The 24988-nt window shown below is 26.7% G+C and overlaps 2 protein-coding genes across 4 annotated transcripts in view; both read left to right on the top strand.

Moving 5' to 3' along the window:
• LOC132935396 (pseudouridylate synthase RPUSD2-like) overlaps positions 1–5283 on the top strand; it is a 494051-nt gene extending 488768 nt beyond the window's left edge. For all 3 annotated transcript variants that reach the window (XM_061001943.1, XM_061001944.1, XM_061001945.1), the window contains one exon: positions 3718–5283. In XM_061001943.1, the coding sequence (XP_060857926.1) occupies positions 3718–3786 (69 nt within the window). In that variant the 3' untranslated portion in view covers positions 3787–5283. The remainder of the gene's footprint in view (positions 1–3717) is intronic.
• A 6068-nt stretch (positions 5284–11351) lies between these two features.
• Positions 11352–23204, top strand: LOC132934670 (uncharacterized). The gene is made up of 2 exons (XM_061000996.1): positions 11352–12320; positions 21639–23204. The coding sequence occupies exons 1-2, from the start codon at positions 12018–12020 to the stop codon at positions 21705–21707; spliced, it is 372 nt and encodes a 123-aa protein (XP_060856979.1). The 5' UTR covers positions 11352–12017; the 3' UTR covers positions 21708–23204.
• The last annotated feature ends 1784 nt before the right edge of the window (positions 23205–24988 follow it).

Below are 24988 nucleotides of genomic sequence, written 5' to 3'. Positions count from 1 at the left end.
TGTTGTAAAAATATGAATTTAAAACGCTCATAAAAATTTAATTTGACTTTCTTGTAGAAATTTTTTTTTTGATAAAGTTAGACAAACTTATGAGGAATCTTGTATTAGATTTTAAAATCTTAGATTTAAAAAGAAAATTTTTTATGAATTTCTAACTCAAAATAATTTGCAAATTTTCGTGATTTTTCCGTATTTTTTCAAGATTTGAACTTTAAACGTGTATAAAAAAAAACTGTGACTAAGGATTTTTAATTTTTTTCATCTGCCTTTGAAACAATAACCTAGGAGCCTTCTATTAAATTTTCAAGCTTTTTTACCCAACAAATAAAATTTTATTGATATTTATAGAAAAAAAATTTAAAAAAACTGAAAACTGACAATGTCCGTAAACAGTTCAAAAAAAGTCAAATTATTTTCAAAATTGTATTGTGTATAGAAAATGCAAATATAAACAACCAGTGAAAATGTCATGCATCTACGGTCATTTGTTTTAGAGTTACACCAATAACCAAAATCGATTTTGTTAAAAATCGATTTTGCGTAAAAATTCCCGTTTTTCCTTAATTTTTCTTTTGTTTTTCACATCGCTTTTGAAAACTACTGGGAAATTAAAATTTTGACCTCCCCAATGCACCAACGATATTCACTTTCCCATCGAACAAGATACTGAAGTCGAAAATCGAAGCATTATTTCGACTACTTATCGTGTACACAGACACAAAAATAAAAAAATAAAAAAAAAAATAAAAAAAAAAAAAAATAAAAAAAAAATAAAAAAAAAACACACATCATTGTAAAATCAATACATTCATCGTTTCACTCAGAATCTAAAATGCAATATCGTATGAAGTTATCAACATTTTTATTCCAAAGAGAATATTTATCTACGTTTCTATTAAAATAACATGTCATTTATTTATGATTTATGATTATAAATTATAATATTATTATCAATGAAAATTAACTATGATTGACTATTTGTGTTTTATAATAATTATTAGTTTTGCGTGTGAATATTCACACAATAAGAAGAAAATTAATACGACATAAGCGCCAAAATACTAGTACTAAAATTATAGGTATGGAAATGAATGGGGCATAAGCACCAAATTATATAATAATAGACAATTCTAACTAATACTAATGTTTAACTAAAAAAATCGAAGAACAATTGTCTTAAATAGAGGATTACTCATCTTTTTTAAAAATATAATCTACAAAATGTAATTATTGTTAAAAAATAGTTTTTTGGCTCTCCTGAATAATTTTGAAAATGTCGCTTATGCCCTTTTGCATTGTCACCATCGATATTATAATATACTAACGTATGCATTAGCTGCAGGTTTAAGACCTTATCGGTTGTCCCGGAACGCATTTATAAATGTACACAATTATAAAATATACCGTCGCCCCGTCCGATTCATACAGGTATGCGATAAATAACTGCAATAAAACCATACTGTACAATGTTATAGTCTTAAAGCAATATTTTCCTACCGGCTTTGTGCTCGCTATGTCACATAATTAAATATTATGTACCTTATAACGTACCTACATTAATATTTATTAATTATAACACTGTATAATGCTCACGACACAATTTTATACGGTGTTTTAAGGTATTTGACTACCGGGACTCAAATACAATTTTAGCGTTGGATCCTTTTTTTAATACTTTTTATTTTAAGGTATTTTAAATACATTTTTTATGATATTGAACACTACCTGTTGGTTAAACCCCATTTTTTTTTTAAGTTTTGAAAAATGTATCACAAAACTATCAATTTCTTTAATTGACTATCGACCAAATCATCGCTGTAAAAAGTCTTCATGAATGGTGATACTATGTGTAACCATTAAGATTGACATCTTAAACAAAATATCATACTTATGACATGCGATGAAAAATTATATAAATATTTTTTTTACTCCTAAGTGTAATAAATATATAAAATAATTTAAAATGTGTTAACTATCCTAATTAAGCTATAGCTTGTAAAATCGTATAATGACTATATTGACTAACGATTCTTACAACTATGGTGCATGATGTGAGAAGCTTAGAAAAATAATTGTGTAGCTGTTTTCATGTTATATTTAATTGATTTCTTTTTTTACTTGAAAGTATTTTAGTTGATACTTATGTTACTCAAACAATTGTTTGAGACTAGTAGGTACCTACTTACTTCATACTTGTGTAGTATATTTTGGAAAAATGTTGTACAACAGTGATGTTATAATCAGGGACTGGAACCGGAACCGAAAGAACTGGTTCTGGAACCAGTTCTTTAAGAAATCTAAGAACCGGAAACGGAACCATATTTTACTATGCTTAGAACCGGAATTAGAACCGGAACTACAATTTAATATAAAATAAGTTTTCCGGTTCTTTTAGGTTCTTATCGGTTCTAAGAAAAAGTCCTGTACTTCAAATAACTGAACATTTTATTTAAATTGGGTTTTGTTGTAATCAAATAATTATTTTTCATAGAAATATTTTTGTTATGTACATAGTAAGATATGGTATTTTAATATTTTAACTCGAAATAATCGTATTATAGGTAGGTACGACCGAGACTGATTAATTTACACACATACAGGTTGCAATTTTCATTGGTAATGTACCGAGTGTTGCAATTTTCATTGGTAATGTACCGAGAATGGTCGACAACAATGATGTGTTTTTCTACAATCTTTCCCAAATATCTACGACTATTACGAGAAATAATATTTATATAGTTATTTATAACTCTGTCTCACATTCTCAAACACAGTCACACACTCACGCATTAAAACGTACGAGTAATTTTACGACTTATTAATCTATGGTCATACTGTAATTTTATGTTTTGCTTATTAGTTATAAGCAACTTCTAAGACCTAAGGCCCAGTACACTTGTTAATCAATTAAAATCATTTTTGAAAATTGAATACACTTCTTAAATTATAATTTCTTACCTAGTAAAATAATTAAATTAATTTCTGATTTTATTAATAACTGTTAAATTCTTTAATACCCACCAAATAATAAATGATTTCAAAATTATTATATGGCCAGTTTTATTAGTTTTCATTTTCCAGTATAAATTTAAGAAGGAGGTCAAAAAGTTCTAATAATATCTGGATGAATGTAACAAACTAACATTATACTATTTTAAATTAGCAATTAAAAATGAATTTTGCAAACTGAAATAAATTGAGTAAAATTAAAAAAGTATTTGGTATGTATTTTAAATACTTTTTGAATGGATGTATTTGTATTTGTATTTAATAAAATCTTAAAGTATCTTTTATAAGACTGGGCCAAGTATGACTTTATGAGTAAAAAATCTACCTAATAAGCAATAGGTCATTTTTAAGAACCGGAACGAACCGGAAATAACCGGAACCCATATTTTGTAATTTTAAGAACCGGAATCGGAACCAGAACCTATTATATATTTTTTATAAGAACCGAACCGGAACCAGAACCGGAAAAATCCTAAAGGTTCCAGTTCCTGATTATAATATTAATATTATCTTCGAACATATGAACTAGCTTAAATATAATATATTATTATGTACAAACTAGTTTAAATGGTCGAAGATTATTCTACAACAAATTATCTCGGAAACAATAACCAAACATGTTTTTATACACACCTACCTATTTATGAACATTTATTTTTTACCCACGTACTTACATAAAGTTTTACTAATATTCTCGTATGTCCACAGGGGCCTGGATGGAGTTACGAGACGGACCTTCCAGTGTGGGCCAACGTCGAATGGAAGGAGCCGGAATAAATTTGAAATAATTATGGACCTATTACAGCAACAGGGTGGGCCTTACGCGAGTCGATTGACCGAAAAATAAACTGTTTTTGGAAACTTCTATAATTAAGAGCTTTTTTTCGGTCAAATGACTAATAATAATAAGATATATAATTGTGGTGGCCCCCTTCTGTATAATATTATATAAGTATTAATAAATAATATTTAAAATAAATAATTACTATTATTCTTTATCGTGGATTTCGTAGTACTCGGAAGTAAAAAATTATAAGATTAAAAAACAATGAGTGCTCGCGGTTATTATTTTCTTTCTTTTTTTAATATTGTGATAAATAATAACTGTCGTCTTGCAAGAAAATCTATACTTTATACAATATTTAATATTATGATGAAATTATGCGTTGTAATTATAATATATTAAAATATACACGTCATACAATAATAATTATAAATATAATATATATATATATTATATAAGCTATACCTATATTTAGGTGCGATATAATACACCAACACGATATCATAATGATATTTATGTACGATAATTATTGTAATGATATTATACTTCATCAAAACGATTATATTATATTATCTTTTATGACCGTGTGTCACGATTTTGTGTGTTTGTGTGTGTATTTGTGTGCTTTTTGGTGTGAGTGTGATTTTTCACCAGCATATTTTGACTTACTTAAGCAAAAAAATTAAATCTACAATAACTAGAAATCAGAATCGGGATTTTTGTGAGTTTTTAAATAATATTATTATTCTTCGTCGTCGTAATTTTAGTGTATTCATTTTTTTTTCTTTCGAATACTATAATAATTTTAAGATTAAAATTATAATATTACAAATGATTGTTTATAAGAAAAAAAACCACTTCATATTACCAATAATAATTAAGTTATTTATTATAATACATATAATTATTATTATTATTATTATTATTATTATACTATCTACTATCGCGCTCTGTAACCGTTGTATTCGCTAAGACATAATGTTTTTGTGATTAGTTTTGTGTTGGTAGTTATGGTTTTATTATTGTTAGAGCTTATGTATTATTATTATTATTATTATTGTTAGTCAAATATAGACACTTATTATACTAGCATATACCTATAGTAATGAATAATAATAATTATAATTTATGATTAATGTTATTCTTAATATTATTATCATTATCATTATGTGTATTACTTTATTATCATTATTATTATTATAATTATCATTATTATTATTATTATTATTAAGCATAACGGTTGGCCTACACCGAGCAATGTGCAGTGTTGTCCACACAAGGTGAACCGAAACGCAGTTTTTTCGTAGTCATTTCCATGTAACACTTATAATATATGTGTCGTACTTAATATCTCTCGGCTTGACCGACAGTTAGTGATTTCCATAATCCATAAGTAGGATTAGTATTTGTTTTTATTTCAAACTATTGTAGTTATTATTTGTCTAGTGTGCTTAATAGAATATTAAACATTGAAAAAGAACAGTATTGTATTTCTGTTTTGTGTTTTTATTTCCATATTATACATAATAATATGTAATACGTATGTGTGTTTGTTGTGTGACACTATTATACCAATACTATATATTATAAATACTATGCTTTTATAGGTTCTAAGTATGTATCCCTAGAAATCAAAACTGTTTGAAAAAAAAAACACATTATTTTCCTGAAAAGTGTAAGAAATCGTATAACCGAAAATGAAAATATTTTATTGTTGGGTACTAATAAAGTAAATAATAATATGTCAATATTTCCGTAGAAATATCGCCATCAACCTTGATAAAACGTTTATTTAACATTTTGACAAGAAAAAAATAGATAATAATTAATAACTTAATGAATAAAAAAACGGGGAGTCTATAGTTGGTATCGGATGTACTTCGTCATAGATAGTAACTATAACAAAATATGTTGTAAATATTTACCAAAAACAGATCACATAAAAATAAACAATAATTGGTATATAATAAATAGTTTTTGCAATGGACAGAGAAGGATGGAGGCTTGGCTGTGAAACGATATAGTCCAAATGAACCCAAGAAGAAGAACATTAAATAGTTTAATATTATATCATATAGCAGTGGTGTAACTAAGGCTAAAATAATTATAAAAATAAAAATAAAAAAAACAAGTATTACTGTTGAACTTTAAAAGGTTTATTAATATTTTAGGAAACATATTACATTTGAATAATTTATTTTTTACCCTAAGTCAGGGAGCCCCGCCAGCCACCACTAGTTGCGCTTATGATTACTAGCAGTTATTAACTCATAAGTCAACGCAAACGGTGAAAATATGATAAAAGTATACCTAAATACCTTAAAACTAATCAAAGTATTTTTAACGTTTAATTTTGTATAGTATAATATAGTGATAAACACAGTTAGCGATTAAAGCTTCGAGTCCTTATGAATAACATCTTTTGAATTACAAACAAATAACTAAAATCATTATTATACGTTTGAAATTCGAATATCCAATTTCGTTAAAATTTTAACATCAGTCGTTCATTAAAAGTTATTTTTACTTTATACTAAACTTTTTTTAGAGAGCTTGAAACCAATTTCAAAATTGATTTTAAATAACAATAAATGAATCGTTTGAAACCTTTTAAGAAACAAAAAGTAATATCAAAATCCAAATTATTATTTCAATGATATTCAAAGTCTATAATGGTATATTGAAAAAAATTAAAACGATAACTTATATCAAAATAATAATAGTCTTAGGTTTATTTTTTTAAATAAATTGATTAAAAAATAAAAACATTCAATGCATACTATACAACTGAATTACGATTCCAAACCCTGATTTTTTATATTCGAAAGAAACTCATAAGGATTCTTGCATTACATTTTCAAGGTATTAGGTAAATCAAACATTTTGCAAATTATAGCGACAAAATAATTTGAATATTTTTGTGATTTTGACAAATTTTGTAAACATTCTAACTAACTTCCAAAACTATAAAACCTATTAAAAAAATTGTGAATAATATGTATTTTTTAAAGTTAAAAACAACTTATGAAGAACCTTCTATTAAATTAATACTCTCAAACAAAAATGTTATCAAACATAAATCCAAAAAAGCTAAAATATTTTGATAAATATATCATTTTTACTAAACGCTTGTAGAAATATTTGCCCACAGAATTCAAAATTGAATTATTATTCCTGCTTCTAAAGGTACGCCATCCACAAAAAAAATTCCAAAACACACGTATCCTTATAAAACCAATACATTTATCGCTCCTCTCAGAATCCAAAATAGAAAAGAAAAATAAAAAAAATTTGAAAATAAAAATGTCCCTTAAACAGCTGAAAACAAATTAAAATTTTTTGAAAATTGCATCGTGTATGGGAAACGCTAATATAAACATTCAATGAAAATGTGATGTATATTGTATATAAAGTAATTTGTCTTAGAGTTACACCAAAAACCAAAATCGTTTTTGTTGAAAACCGATTTTGCGTCAAAATAACCATTTTTCCTTAATTTTTGTTTTGTATTTCCTAAGCCTTTGAAAACTATTGAGAATTTTAAATTCTGACTACCCGAATGTACCAAATATATTCACATTTCCACAAGATACTGTTGAAGAAAATCGGAACAGTTTTACTGCCCCAAACGGTGATGATACACAAAAATTAAAAATTAAAATAAAAAAACACACATAATTGTAAAATCAATACATTCATCACTCCGTTCTGAATCTAAAATTGGGGAGAGGTAAACTTATTATAATATGTGGCTATTTATAAACCCGAGATAAACGAGACTTAAAACTCACTGCAGCAATTTGGTCTTAAGGATTCAAAATCATGGTACACTCGTACAACTATTATCCAAATATTTTACAAATCTAAAACTACGATATTCAATAATAATAGATTTACGATATTATAATAGCGTCAAAATTTTGAATAAAAATAAAATAATATTATGTATAATTGTATTTTACAATGCCTATAATTCAACTGTTGGAATTATAGTTTTAAGTACCTTACAGGTAGCTCGGTATGTAATTTAAATTATTTTTCATTCAATATAATGATAAATATTATAATAATAGTTTAATATCGTTAAGCGTTAGTAAATATTTAACTGTTTTTTCAAATTTTATATTATATCATTATAGGACGTACCTAGCCATATAGGTAAAGTTATCGTTGCTGTAGTAAGTAGGTACCTAATGGTATAAGTATGGCCTTCTGTTAACTAAATGTTGAAATATACTAAAAAAAAATAATTAACAATATAATATAAGAGTATAAGAGACAGTATCATGATTCATGAGTCAATATCTTACTACAATACCATTACTTGATGTCTTGATACAAGGCTTATATGATTTTCAGATTGAAAAAATAAATCTGTATAGAATTTGATGTTGAATACATTGTATAGAAAATATTGTAATATAAAAAATAAATACATCTAAAAAGTTTATAATTTTTATATAATATGTACCGTCTATAATAATAATAACATATCAGTGTTAAGTATTCATATAGTTTTTACTTTTTTGCATAAAAAATTTATAATAATGACTGAATTAATCTAAACGTTGAACATTAAATTTCGTGAGGCGCGATAAAACAAAAATGACATTTCTCTTTGGTTTTTTAAAAATAAATATATCTTATACAGCCGAGCTGATGTACATAATAATATTGGTATTGAATAAATATATTATATTTTTGTTTATCCAATATTGAAAAATAAATTTAAATAGTATTGTTTTTCGTCGTATTGCGTACACATTGGCTTATAAAATATATAATGGATATAATAGATATACGCGTATGATGGAACAGAAAAAACGTAAACAAAATAATATTGTACCCATACATAAAAAGATATAGACGTGTGGTAAAAAAAAAAAAAATACGATTGAAAAATAAGTACTTTTTGCGAGAATTAAAACTAACTTAAAACTAACTCACTTAAAACTAACAAAATCTGGGTAACAAAATCTTGACCATACATGACTTCGAGTCGGTTTTTTTATAGGAAATTCGTAAGTACAAAGATAATAAACGTCTTATTCTGTACTACATTTTCGACGAACCCGCCTGCATCGTTTCTGGCGGTGGTAATTCGACGACGTCGTCGTCCTCGTCGTTGGCCGACGGCCGTGGTAGTTCGTCTATTTCCTTATCGTTTTTCGATAAAGAAGAAAAATGTAAACCTTAACACGCACTAAAAAAAACGTATACTTGATTTAATTAGAATATATTTTGTATTTCTTCTTACAAATGAATTCGTTTATTAGATCTGTTGGAGTACCTACGTCTTATATCTGTATATTTATTTGACTATAATAAAATAAGGTTCGAAAATAAAATAATTTACAAGAATATAAATTGAATTATTTTACATTGCATTTATCGAGTACGGTTTCCGCATACAAAAATATGTATGATATACCTTGTTCATGTTCGTGTGATAATTTTTTTTTTAATCGTAATAATAATATTATTGCACACATAGTTGGATTAATTATAAAACGGCGCATCGTATAGGCAATATAGCACCGTCCGTGTGTGTATTGGCACTAAAGTATAAAAACAATTTCATAAACTGGTCAATTGCTACAATTTAATATATTTTATAATATTATTACTGGATTGCGTGAACAATCACTAAACATTTATTGAATCAATAATGAGCTAATGGTCCCTTAAACATGATTTAGTTGTATAATCGGTCCATTACATTTTATTGGACCATTAAATTAATTAATTTTTCATGCAACCCAACATTATGTGTTGTATTTTACAAGATCGCATCTGTTAATATTATATACTATTTTACAAGATCACATCTGTTAATATTATATACTATATACATCTGAACGCAACGATTTCAAACATAATCTCAACATTATTTATATAATATTAGACTATGGAGAAAAGCATTTTAAGTTTTTCTTTTTGTTTTAACTTTCTTATTACTGTAGATTTATATATAATTAATTAAAAACTTAATTGCTTTTTTTAAATTTGTATTGATGATGTTTTTTTTTATTATTTATTAAAATGTATTTTGACTCACATAATATATACAACATTTGACTTCTTGCATATTGAACTTTTTCATTTAGTTTTCAACTAATTGTCTTAAAATGATATTAGAAACAATAACGACCGAACTAATATACATTTTCAGAATAAAATAAATTAATCAGCTTATAAAAAAGTATTATTGTCAATAGGTAACATTTAACCGTGGTCAAGACAGTGATAGTAATTTGATATTTTTTCTGTGCAGTATTTTTATAATTAGGTAAAATCTCTTCTATAAAAGTATTTATTTTAGATGTGTAAAATATATTCCTTAAACCTAAAATCTTATTAAATTACATTTTAACATACCTTTTACAAATACAAAATGTAATTTGTCTTTTATAATTTTACATTTATTTCCATATTTTCATCTGTTCAATCAAATAACTTGTGAACTTCATTGATATATAAGATTTAATATATTTTAATATAACTATCTGTATCAAAGAATATCTACATTTGCTTATAGTTATTTGTATTCAAAGCTGCCAACCATTTAGCATAAAAGTTAACCATATACTTATTGGTATTAAGTACAATAATTTATGAAACCATCGCTTATCGTAATCACAGTCAACTATTTGTCATACAATTTCAATATCACAAATTAAATGTACACCTTAATGAGACGAATATTTAGTCAGCACATTTAGATTATTAAGTACAAAATGTTTTCACCACTGGACCGTTTACCTTAGTTACCAACGCAGGTAACTAATTCAAAATAAGTACTGAAAAAATATTTTTTTTTAATTATACAATAATTAATACGTACATTCGTTTTTATGCTATAGAAAATGTCATTATTTTATAAAATACATTGTCACTACTAAAAACAAAAATACGTTATTGTACTATATTCATTAAGTATATATGTTTAATCTTACAACCAAACAAATATATATATTATATTATGTGGTTAATTAAAATGATTTCAGTGTTCAAACTTATACCGGAAAAATTATTTAATTAAAAAACGGATATATAATAATATAGACAATACACATATTATTATATTTCATTGTATCTCAGTAGTGCTCTCGTATCTTTGTTTCTATTATTTGCGATCCTTGAAAATACCCAGTTATATTTATGAGCGAGGTCTCTTGAGAAAATGGCTTAGCATGGTTTCATTATTTTTAGTATTTGGATTTAAAATCGTATTCTTATGTAGAATAATTTCTGTTATTGTAAGATGAACCCTAGTTACTGTCTCATACATTTTAAATAATGGGTATTTTATCGTTAAATTAAAACATTTAATATTAAATAACTACATGAATATCAAAAATGTTATCAACGGTTGTTTTAAATACATTTTCAAGCTTTAAAAGAAGTCGTTCGTATCATATTTTTGTATTTATGTTTATTTTAAAAATACAAACTAACAATCAACAATTCATCAGTCTGTATAAAAAACATAAACTAATTCTGTTTTTAACGTACTATATTAATAAATAATTATGAAATGAATTATGAAATCAAAAAATAATATTTTATTAAATATATATTTAGATAACATATCAGAACTTCATGAAGGTTATTTGGGAATTTTCAGTACCTAAGTGCTATTTCAAAAAAAAATAATATTTATATATAAGAAATCTATACTAGATGTAGTAAGTGTTTCATCATAGCTGAAATGAGAAAGTTCAAACAACAATATCAAATATCGTGCGGTATCTGCGGGATGTAAGTGAGCATTTTTTGAAACGAGAAAATGAGAAAATAAATGATAAAATAAAACGATTTTGAGACAAATTGTTGTATTCTTTTTTAACCACAAATTTATTACATGTAATACAAGTCTCAGTCTCTAATATTTTTCACTATAATATGTATTTGCTGAACCTAATATAAAAAAAATGCTTGTTAACAAATGATATGATTAATAATGACAAATATAGCATCAATAGTATTACCTACCTACTACAATATTAACGAATAAATAAATGAATTATTAATGGATTTTACTATGTAATCAATGCGTTTGTATCACATTGGTTTCTGAAAAGAAAAAAAAATATAAAAATAACCCGTTTATATACCTAAGTAACATCAACACAACAACAACAACGATAACAACAATAGCAGCAATATTATTATTACTAAATGGTATTGGAGTATTATAATATTTTGATTAAATTGATTTGAAATGGAAAATACTATAAGTTTCGATATTTTATATTACAACTGTCTAAAAGGTTTCAAAAAGAACGAATCGGTGGTGGAACAACATCAGCACCAGTTGCAGATAAAGGGCAGACAAACCAATCAGCTTCAGTTGCAGTACGACAGTGCAATGAACGTGTCCACGCAGACAGGACAAGACGTGCCGGACATGGATTTCGACGCTGAGAAGCTCACCCACGACCCACATTGCTACGAGTGCCGGGTGAAATTCAGGGACCCGAAACCAAAAGACCTCATCATGTACTTGCACGCTTGGAAGTACAGTGTAAGTATTTAATTCGACAATAATCTGTAGGTACGCAGGCACACCGTTATAATATTATTGTTGTATCGAATGAGTCGAATCGTCATCGCGTAATGGAATTAGAAACCAATCGGTATTTGGCACGTGAGCTGATTACGAAAATGTACGCAATAATATAATAATATTTCGGTAGCCAGTATAATGGGTATATAGCAAATCGATTCCGTTCTCTTTATTCTTAATGCCTGAAATAAAATCGCTTTGGTATTGCATAACGTCCTATATTGTTTTAATTTATAATATTGTTGTTTTTGCTTAAACTATAAACTATAAATATTTATGTCGCGAAAAAATATTATTATACAATTACCATTTAAATAAATTATTTTAGTATAATATAGTTTTAACTACTAACATTTTGAATAGCATTACAATATTTATTGTAAAAATAAAATGTTCTTATTTCTTCCCATTTTTAGGGGTGATAGTTAGGGATTTTTTTAATTAGTTCATTTTAACCAAACAATAATTATCGAATTAAGATAATTCAAAATATCATGCTTAATTTACTTAGTTTGTTAGCCTAAATATTCGATGAAAATTCGTGAGGCTCACTTATGAATATAATTATTATACGCATTAATCGTACTCAATACTTCAAATACTGAAAATAATATTATGTATAATATACATTATACATAGTTATAACTATCATTGCTGCAGTCTGCAATCGTACCTACTGAAAAATAGTAAAGTGTTTCGATATTATTTTAGTATATTATTATTTCTTAATATTTTAGATTAATATCGTAATGACAACCGATACCCCTTGAATTGAAAACAGAGACTGAGAGCCAAGCAAATAAGAGTCCTTTATTTCCACGAAAAGCAGTACTCATACCTATTATAGTATATTATATTATATTAGCCTCTAATAATAAGAGTCTTATAGCGACATCCTAAATTGTTAAGGCACACAGAATATATCGTCGTACAGGCAAACTAAATGAAAAAACAAATATTAACAGTAATCGATATTGTCATTCGGTAATTTAAAATATGTTTATAATTCAGCAGACATTTAATATATAAATACGGTAGGTACCTACCGTAAATGGTTTTAAAAATATTTCTCATAGTAATAATAATAATAATAATAATATGGATGGGCAAAACTATAATTTTTACGAATAATATTCAATTCATAACGTATTATTATTTATTTGTACATATTATATTATATACAGTGGCGCAACTAGGGCTAAAATGTTGGAAGAGGCTGTAGCCCCCGCCAGATATTACATGAAAAGTAACCCGTGGAGGCGATGCCCCCACACCATCATATATATATTCACATAAAAATGTAAAAAAAATCATACAAAATATATATTTATTTACTCAAATTTCATTTTTCACAATAGTATGGTATACTATATCTGTGGTAATCAAAATAAAAATCCTCAGACTACAATATTAGTTTATATTACTCACAAACACATGAAAATGATTGAGCAAATATTTTTTAAACGCTATAGTTAGTGTAAATATCATATTATTAATATTTAATTACAAATATATACTTATAGTATAGGTATTACCGTATACACTATACATATTATATATCATTGAAAAAATTCAAAATCAAGTAGAGATTAAAGAAAAATTAAATTAAAAACCAATCTATGTTCAAAGTTTAAATATATAGTTAGGTAGGTAGGTAGGTAGGTATTGAACACAATTTAACTTATTTCTTATTATTATATCATAATTTTTCAAATTATATATTACCTATAATATATCCCCTAAATAAAATATTACATTTCCTAATAATATTTTGACGATTAGTAAAATGTAAATATTAATAATTATTATTATTAGAAGTCGATTTTACAAGTATTAGTTATAGTTTTAGTTAAATTTTAAGATTATCGAATAAAAATATTTCGAACGATCGATAAGTCAAATAATCTAAATAGTTATCAAATAAATAATCAATAAATGTTGTAGGTAATATGTTGCTTAAAATCGTGATATAAAAAAAATTATATTATTGTTTATTTATTAAATTTTAATTTTTTTATGAAAAGTAGGTATACTATACTACTAGTAAGTATAATAATATAATTGTAATTAAATATTAATAATGTGATAATTACACTAATTAGCTTTTAAAAAATAATTGATCAATCAATTTCATGTATCTAGTACCTATAGTTGTAAGTAACATTATGTAGTCTGGTGGTTATTTTTCCAGGATTTTTTTCAGGGGATTTTTATACCGCAATTCTCTGTTTCTACAGTCTATACTTCGGTTCAATGCATATTCATTAAAACATGTATAATAATCTTACCAATATACCGACATAAATCGTTTCTTTAAAACAAATACAGGCACACAGCTAATGATATTTACCATATTTATCATAAAATAATTATTGTAAAGTTTAAATAAAAATTAGATAATTAAAAAAAAAGTAAGAAAATAAAGTTTAATTTTTAAAGATTTATTAATATTTTAGTAAACAAATGAACAATTTATTTTGCAAGGGCTATTACATGTTTCGGGGGGCTAGCCCCCTCTAGTTGCGCTTATGGTTATATATATTTCGTTTTTTTATCGAAATCCCCCTCGCCGCCCTGCCCTCAGTTTCAGATTTTTTTCCTTTCATCATAATACCATGCACTTAAAAATGTTAGTAATCGCATTAAACTGTGTTTGACAACTCTTCCGACATTGCAATTTAAGGTAATAAATTCTCGTTGTTGTTGTGATATAAATTACATCTAATTCTAAATTATAAAATATGTAGTGTCGTTAAAAATGCTTTGTGTTGAATTATCTACACTGTTAATAACATTAATGTCGATCATATTTTTCATAAAAATTGTTGCGTGATCTTGAGTGCTTCTCATTAGGTACTTAATCTTGTATTTACAATTTATTTCACATTTAACCTTTACACGAAAATAATATAATTTTGCAAATTAAATAGTTTGGCCGTTTTTAGTTTAATTTTACGTCGTAAATTTGTATTCATATTTTCGATGAGTCAATTTTGCGATTATTGAATAATTTAAAAAGTGATAACATATTATAATATATTACCAAATGAAAAAATAATACATCACAAAGAAGTACCCACGTCATAAGTTATAATGATCGCAAATAATAATTTAATAACAGTTGATAGCGGAGAAAAATAGGGTTCAGACAATGTTACTTAATATTTTATTTTTATTATGATAAAGTTTTAGATAGGTACCTCTACTATAATATAATAAATAATAACATTTGGGTACGGAAAAAACAACTTACAGAGTATTGGTATTTGGTAGTTTGGTACATAAACTGAAAACCCCGATTGAAAGATTTGGATTAAAAAAATCTTTATTTTTTTTACTCGGGTAATAGGTAAATAGTTTATAGCCTAGTATAATAATATAGTTAATAGTATTTTACCTATTGTACGTAATATGTCAATTGAAACGATAAATTCGTGTCCCTGTTGTTGGGGCCTACCTACTGTTAAATAATTTCGTGATATAGACGGTACGCACGTGAGTATAGGCACATACTTAAATAGCTACCGGCCATGTATGGAAATATCATATACCCATCTGCAGACTGACGATGACGATTCGCATAAGCCCGCAGTTGTATACCTACTGTTATTGATACTATATATCTTATCCTCCTGCAGACGGCACAGGATATTTCGGGAACGGAAAAACACATTGAACACGCTGTAGGCTCACATTGCACACGTGACAACGCGTGCCTACTATGTATATATTTTTACTTCCGGATCCTTAGGTTCGCTATGTGCATCTGATCGGTTTCTTGCACATAATATCAAATACAACGACTGGCGCAGTGCAAATTCAATAGAGTCTCGCCCGATATTGCATTTATATTCCCAACTCGCACACCACTTTTTGCCCTACCCTGCCGCAGTCCGAAATGTCATTTATTGCGTCATAGCGACGACGTGTAAGCGCAACACGTCACGCGTGTAACCCAATACACAATAACACTATATACACGCGTAGGTACACTTGGAAACGATTATTCGCATAGAAAATGTACGATGCGTACGTACATAAGCCCCGGCTGTAATGTCGCATACAACAATGGACCGTCGAGGGGGGGGGGGGGGGCTTGACGATTGAAGTGTTTCCGTACGGTTTATTATACGGTGCAGTCTTCAAAATGTAATTTGTGTTATGTTCCAAGAGATGTGCGGCGCGGGAGGCGAATATTATTGGTCTTACGATGATGTGCATTTCGTTTTGGAAAACGTTTTTTCGGTTAATAAAATAAATAAGAATATATACCTACGCCGCATTTACACAGCCAACGGTGTAAAACGGTACGCGCCATTTACGTATTGCCAAAAACAATTTCGGGGGTAGGCTACAAAAATAGCGTTGACGAACAATAATACGATACGTGAAATATAACGCACGTCCTTTATTTTTGAGGAAAATCAGACAACCCCGTTTTGAATAAACTCATCGAATCTCTATACCCTTATTATTCGTTTAAAATTACGATTTTAAATACTTACATATAATAAGTATCAGTCCAATGATCAAAATACATGCCCCATCGGGCCAATGTATCTTTATTCATAAAGTCACACTTATCGTCAAGTACAAACTGTTATTAGCTTAAAAGTATGAATTTTAACAATAAAAATAAAACGAAAAATCCTACGTTAAATTTACAAATTGTTATGTTTTTACAAGGATAAAATGTATTGGACTTAAACTATTCAATTTTTAATAAAACCATGGCAAATAAATGACAAGTTATACTGTACAGTATACAGTGGTCAACGTTAAATAAAACGTTCAAACAACAGCGTTCATTTTGTTAAACTTAAATTAACAAGTTTACATTTCCAATTTGTTTGGTCTAATCAGAGTGGTGGTTCCCTAGGGATGGTTCCCAGATTGACGAAGCGCTGCAGTATTACTATATGATTATAGGTTCCTTAAATCACGTTTCTATATTATTTGTTGTCATCTATAAAAGGGACTCGAATTAAACGCATCCAATTATCCATTGAATTGCATAGAAAAAAAACGATAACAAAAAAATGTCAACAATTTTTAGATATAGGCTGACTTCCAGAAAATATATTACACAGGCATGTGCCTATCGTAGAACTTAATACAAGAAACGAGTATGACCTAGACTCTAGAGCTAGTTATAGTGTGCTGGCCCATTGAAAGTGGTGGACTCCGAATGGTGTGGAAGGGGGAGGGTGTCGTTGAAACTTTGCAAGTAGGTATACTTACTACATACTTTGTCAATAAAAATATGTTATTTAATTACATCGACTACTATGCCGTGTATGAATAATACATGTATGTAAATCATTTTTTTTTTTATTTTACCGACTTGGGTGATAAATAATAGTCAATGTTTATATCTAATGTTAATATTATTTTCGAATGATTACCTATATAATTTAAATTAACGAGTCAACCTGTGCCGATTTTCAACATTTTTTGTAATTATAATATATAAATTATATATTTTAAATTTTAGATACCACCTTATTTATAATTAATTGCTTGTAATCTACGATACATATTTAGGGGGGGGGGGAATGATAGGTATAATATAATAACAAAAATGACTTCGCAGGGAAAACTCTCAGACCTCGTAGAATTGTCAGATTTTAATTATTTTTTTTTTTATCTGAAAGAAAAATTTTCTACGACCAGCATTTTACTCTGATTTTTTTTTTATTTATAATTTATTAATTATTTATTATTTGTAAAAAAAAGTTAATATTTTTAAGACTTAGATTGAAATATTGAAAAACGGATTTCAGTTTGGGCTGTAGAATATTTCTCACAATTAATTTAAAAATCAAATTTGGTTGAATCTATAGGTCAGAATCATTTTTACCGTAAAGTAGATTTTTGAGGACAAAATCACATTAACACTGAGCGTATAAATATATTGGAAATAAATCTCATGGTTGAATCTCCCCCCCCCCCCCCACGATAAAATCCTGTTTGAACATAATTAACTCACTAAGCTAATAATGGACAATGGCTAATAATTATTATTATAATAAATAATAATATATATATACATATATATCGATGGCGACAATGCAAAATGGCATAAGCGACACTTTTTATGAAATCGACTTTTGGTAATTAGGGCATAAGCGACGTCATTCTGTATCGTTTGCTCTTACTCATTTATCGATACGATTATTATTTACAATATAAAACGAAAATTTAGATTTAGACATAAGCACCAAAAAATTTAAATTAATTAACAGGTATGTGCATAAATAGGGAATAAGCGACATTTAGTTTTAAATGTTAGCATAAGCGCCATAGGATTTTACTTTATGGGGCCTAAGCGACAACATCATTATTATACTTAATAAAAGATTTTATATAAAAAAACCATTTTCTGTTATCTGTTCGGTTGACGATAAATAATCTTAATCTTAAAAATGCAATATCGTATGAAGTTATCAACATTTTTATTCCAAAGAGAATATTTATCTACGTTTCTATTAAAATAACATGTCATTTATTTATGATTTATGATTATAAATTATAATATTATTATCAATGAAAATTAACTATGATTGACTATTTGTGTTTTATAATAATTATTAGTTTTGCGTGTGAATATTCACACAATAAGAAGAAAATTAATACGACATAAGCGCCAAAATACTAGTACTAAAATTATAGGTATGGAAATGAATGGGGCATAAGCACCAAATTATATAATAATAGACAATTCTAACTAATACTAATGTTTAACTAAAAAAATCGAAGAACAATTGTCTTAAATAGAGTATTACTCATCTTTTTTAAAAATATAATCTACAAAATTTAATTATTGTTAAATAATAGTTTTTTGGCTCTCCTGAATAATTTTGAAAATATCGCTTATGTCCTTTTGCATTGTCACCATCGATATTATAATATACTAACGTATGCATTAGCTGCAGGTTTAAGACTTTATCGGTTGTCCCGGAACGCATTTATAAATGTACACAATTATAAAATATACCGTCGCCCCGTCCGATTCATACAGGTATGCGATAAATAACTGCAATAAAACCATACTGTACAATGTTATAGTCTTAAAGCAATATTTTCCTACCGGCTTTGTGCTCGCTATGTCACATAATTAAATATTATGTACCTTATAACGTACCTACATTAATATTTATTAATTATAACACTGTATAATGCTCACGACACAATTTTATACGGTGTTTTAAGGTATTTGACTACCGGGACTCAAATACAATTTTAGCGTTGGATCCTTTTTTTAATACTTTTTATTTTAAGGTATTTTAAATACATTTTTTATGATATTGAACACTACCTGTTGGTTAAACCCCATTTTTTTTTTAAGTTTTGAAAAATGTATCACAAAACTATCAATTTCTTTAATTGACTATCGACCAAATCATCGCTGTAAAAAGTCTTCATGAATGGTGATACTATGTGTAACCATTAAGATTGACATCTTAAACAGAATATCATATTTATGACATGCGATGAAAAATTATATAAATATTTTTTTTACTCCTAAGTGTAATAAATATATAAAATAATTTAAAATGTGTTAACTATCCTAATTAAGCTATAACTTGTAAAATCGTATAATGACTTTATTGACTAACGATTCTTACAACTATGGTGCACGATATAAGAAGCTTAGAAAAATAATTGTGTAGCTGTTTTTATGTTATATTTAATTGATTTCTTTTTTTATTTGAAAGTATTTTAGTTGATACTTATGTTACTCAAACAATTGTTTGAGACTAGTAGGTACCTACTTACTTCATACTTGTGTAATATATTTTGGAAAAATGTTGTACAACAATGATGTTATAATCAGGGACTGGAACCGGAACCGAAAGAACTGGTTCTGGAACCGGTTCTTTAAGAAAATCTAGGAACCGGAATCCATATTTTACAATGCTTAGAACCGGAATTAGAACCGGAACCACAATTTAATATAAAATAAGTTTTCCAGTTCTTTTAGGTTCTTATCGGTTCTAAGAAAAAGTCCTGTACTTCAAATAACTGAACATTTTATTTAAATTGGATTTTGTTGTAATCAAATAATTATTTTTCATAGAAATATTTTTGTTATGTACATAGTAAGATATGGTATTTTAATATTTTAACTCGAAATAATCGTATTATAGGTACGACTGAGACTGATTAATTTACACACATACAGGTTGCAATTTTCATTGGTAATGTACCGAGAATGGTCGACAACAATGATGTGTTTTTCTACAATCTTTCCCAAATATCTACGACTATTACGAGAAATAATATTTATATAGTTATTTATAACTCTGTCTCACATTCTCAAACACAGTCACACACTCACGCATTAAAACGTACGAGTAATTTACGACTTATTAATCTTATGGTCATACTGTAATTTTATGTTTTGCTTATTAGTTATAAGCAACTTCTAAGACCTAAGCCCAGTACACTTGTTAATCAATTAAAATCATTTTTGAAAATTGAATACACTTCTTAAATTAATAATTTCTTACCTAGTAAAATAATTAAATTAATTTCTGATTTTATTAATAACTGTTAAATTCTTTAATTACCCACCAAATAATAAATGATTTCAAAATTATTATATGGCCAGTTTTATTAGTTTTCATTTTCCAGTATAAATTTAAGAAGGAGGTTCAAAAAGTTCTAATAATATCTGGATGAATGTAACAAACTAACATTATACTATTTTAAATTAGCAATTAAAAATGAATTTTGCAAACTGAAATAAATTGAGTAAAATTAAAAAAGTATTTGGTATGTATTTTAAATACTTTTTGAATGGATGTATTTGTATTTGTATTTAAATAAAATCTTAAAGTATCTTTTATAAGACTGGGCCAAGTTATGACTTTATGAGTAAAAAATCTACCTAATAAGCAATAGGTCATTTTTAAGAACCGGAACGAACCGGAAATAACCGGAACCCATATTTTGTAATTTTAAGAACCGGAATCGGAACCAGAACCTATTATATATTTTTTATAAGAACCGAACCGGAACCAGAACCGGAAAAATCCTAAAGGTTCCAGTTCCTGATTATAATATTAATATTATCTTCGAACATATGAACTAGCTTAAATATAATATATTATTATGTACAAACTAGTTTAAATGGTCGAAGATTATTCTACAACAAATTATCTCGGAAACAATAACCAAACATGTTTTTATACACACCTACCTATTTATGAACATTTATTTTTTACCCACGTACTTACATAAAGTTTTACTAATATTCTCGTATGTCCACAGGGGCCTGGATGGAGTTACGAGACGGACCTTCCAGTGTGGGCCAACGTCGAATGGAAGGAGCCGGAATAAATTTGAAATAATTATGGACCTATTACAGCAACAGGGTGGGCCTTACGCGAGTCGATTGACCGAAAAATAAACTGTTTTTGGAAACTTCTATAATTAAGAGCTTTTTTTCGGTCAAATGACTAATAATAATAAGATATATAATTGTGGTGGCCCCCTTCTGTATAATATTATATAAGTATTAATAAATAATATTTAAAATAAATAATTACTATTATTCTTTATCGTGGATTTCGTAGTACTCGGAAGTAAAAAATTATAAGATTAAAAAACAATGAGTGCTCGCGGTTATTATTTTCTTTCTTTTTTTAATATTGTGATAAATAATAACTGTCGTCTTGCAAGAAAATCTATACTTTATACAATATTTAATATTATGATGAAATTATGCGTTGTAATTATAATATATTAAAATATACACGTCATACAATAATAATTATAAATATAATATATATATATATTATATAAGCTATACCTATATTTAGGTGCGATATAATACACCAACACGATATCATAATGATATTTATGTACGATAATTATTGTAATGATATTATACTTCATCAAAACGATTATATTATATTATCTTTTATGACCGTGTGTCACGATTTTGTGTGTTTGTGTGTGTATTTGTGTGCTTTTTGGTGTGAGTGTGATTTTTCACCAGCATATTTTGACTTACTTAAGCAAAAAAATTAAATCTACAATAACTAGAAATCAGAATCGGGATTTTTGTGAGTTTTTAAATAATATTATTATTCTTCGTCGTCGTAATTTTAGTGTATTCATTTTTTTTTCTTTCGAATACTATAATAATTTTAAGATTAAAATTATAATATTACAAATGATTGTTTATAAGAAAAAAAACCACTTCATATTACCAATAATAATTAAGTTATTTATTATAATACATATAATTATTATTATTATTATTATTATTATTATACTATCTACTATCGCGCTCTGTAACCGTTGTATTCGCTAAGACATAATGTTTTTGTGATTAGTTTTGTGTTGGTAGTTATGGTTTTATTATTGTTAGAGCTTATGTATTATTATTATTATTATTATTGTTAGTCAAATATAGACACTTATTATACTAGCATATACCTATAGTAATGAATAATAATAATTATAATTTATGATTAATGTTATTCTTAATATTATTATCATTATCATTATGTGTATTACTTTATTATCATTATTATTATTATAATTATCATTATTATTATTATTATTATTAAGCATAACGGTTGGCCTACACCGAGCAATGTGCAGTGTTGTCCACACAAGGTGAACCGAAACGCAGTTTTTTCGTAGTCATTTCCATGTAACACTTATAATATATGTGTCGTACTTAATATCTCTCGGCTTGACCGACAGTTAGTGATTTCCATAATCCATAAGTAGGATTAGTATTTGTTTTTATTTCAAACTATTGTAGTTATTATTTGTCTAGTGTGCTTAATAGAATATTAAACATTGAAAAAGAACAGTATTGTATTTCTGTTTTGTGTTTTTATTTCCATATTATACATAATAATATGTAATACGTATGTGTGTTTGTTGTGTGACACTATTATACCAATACTATATATTATAAATACTATGCTTTTATAGGTTCTAAGTATGTATCCCTAGAAATCAAAACTGTTTGAAAAAAAAAACACATTATTTTCCTGAAAAGTGTAAGAAATCGTATAACCGAAAATGAAAATATTTTATTGTTGGGTACTAATAAAGTAAATAATAATATGTCAATATTTCCGTAGAAATATCGCCATCAACCTTGATAAAACGTTTATTTAACATTTTGACAAGAAAAAAATAGATAATAATTAATAACTTAATGAATAAAAAAACGGGGAGTCTATAGTTGGTATCGGATGTACTTCGTCATAGATAGTAACTATAACAAAATATGTTGTAAATATTTACCAAAAACAGATCACATAAAAATAAACAATAATTGGTATATAATAAATAGTTTTTGCAATGGACAGAGAAGGATGGAGGCTTGGCTGTGAAACGATATAGTCCAAATGAACCCAAGAAGAAGAACATTAAATAGTTTAATATTATATCATATAGCAGTGGTGTAACTAAGGCTAAAATAATTATAAAAATAAAAATAAAAAAAACAAGTATTACTGTTGAACTTTAAAAGGTTTATTAATATTTTAGGAAACATATTACATTTGAATAATTTATTTTTTACCCTAAGTCAGGGAGCCCCGCCAGCCACCACTAGTTGCGCTTATGATTACTAGCAGTTATTAACTCATAAGTCAACGCAAACGGTGAAAATATGATAAAAGTATACCTAAATACCTTAAAACTAATCAAAGTATTTTTAACGTTTAATTTTGTATAGTATAATATAGTGATAAACACAGTTAGCGATTAAAGCTTCGAGTCCTTATGAATAACATCTTTTGAATTACAAACAAATAACTAAAATCATTATTATACGTTTGAAATTCGAATATCCAATTTCGTTAAAATTTTAACATCAGTCGTTCATTAAAAGTTATTTTTACTTTATACTAAACTTTTTTTAGAGAGCTTGAAACCAATTTCAAAATTGATTTTAAATAACAATAAATGAATCGTTTGAAACCTTTTAAGAAACAAAAAGTAATATCAAAATCCAAATTATTATTTCAATGATATTCAAAGTCTATAATGGTATATTGAAAAAAATTAAAACGATAACTTATATCAAAATAATAATAGTCTTAGGTTTATTTTTTTAAATAAATTGATTAAAAAATAAAAACATTCAATGCATACTATACAACTGAATTACGATTCCAAACCCTGATTTTTTATATTCGAAAGAAACTCATAAGGATTCTTGCATTACATTTTCAAGGTATTAGGTAAATCAAACATTTTGCAAATTATAGCGACAAAATAATTTGAATATTTTTGTGATTTTGACAAATTTTGTAAACATTCTAACTAACTTCCAAAACTATAAAACCTATTAAAAAAATTGTGAATAATATGTATTTTTTAAAGTTAAAAACAACTTATGAAGAACCTTCTATTAAATTAATACTCTCAAACAAAAATGTTATCAAACATAAATCCAAAAAAGCTAAAATATTTTGATAAATATATCATTTTTACTAAACGCTTGTAGAAATATTTGCCCACAGAATTCAAAATTGAATTATTATTCCTGCTTCTAAAGGTACGCCATCCACAAAAAAAATTCCAAAACACACGTATCCTTATAAAACCAATACATTTATCGCTCCTCTCAGAATCCAAAATAGAAA

This window comes from Metopolophium dirhodum, chromosome 1, assembly GCF_019925205.1.
Source record: "Metopolophium dirhodum isolate CAU chromosome 1, ASM1992520v1, whole genome shotgun sequence".
Lineage (NCBI taxonomy): Eukaryota > Metazoa > Arthropoda > Insecta > Hemiptera > Aphididae > Metopolophium > Metopolophium dirhodum.
The sequence above is the reverse complement of the archived record's forward strand: the minus strand, read 5'-3'. Positions and strand labels throughout refer to the sequence as shown.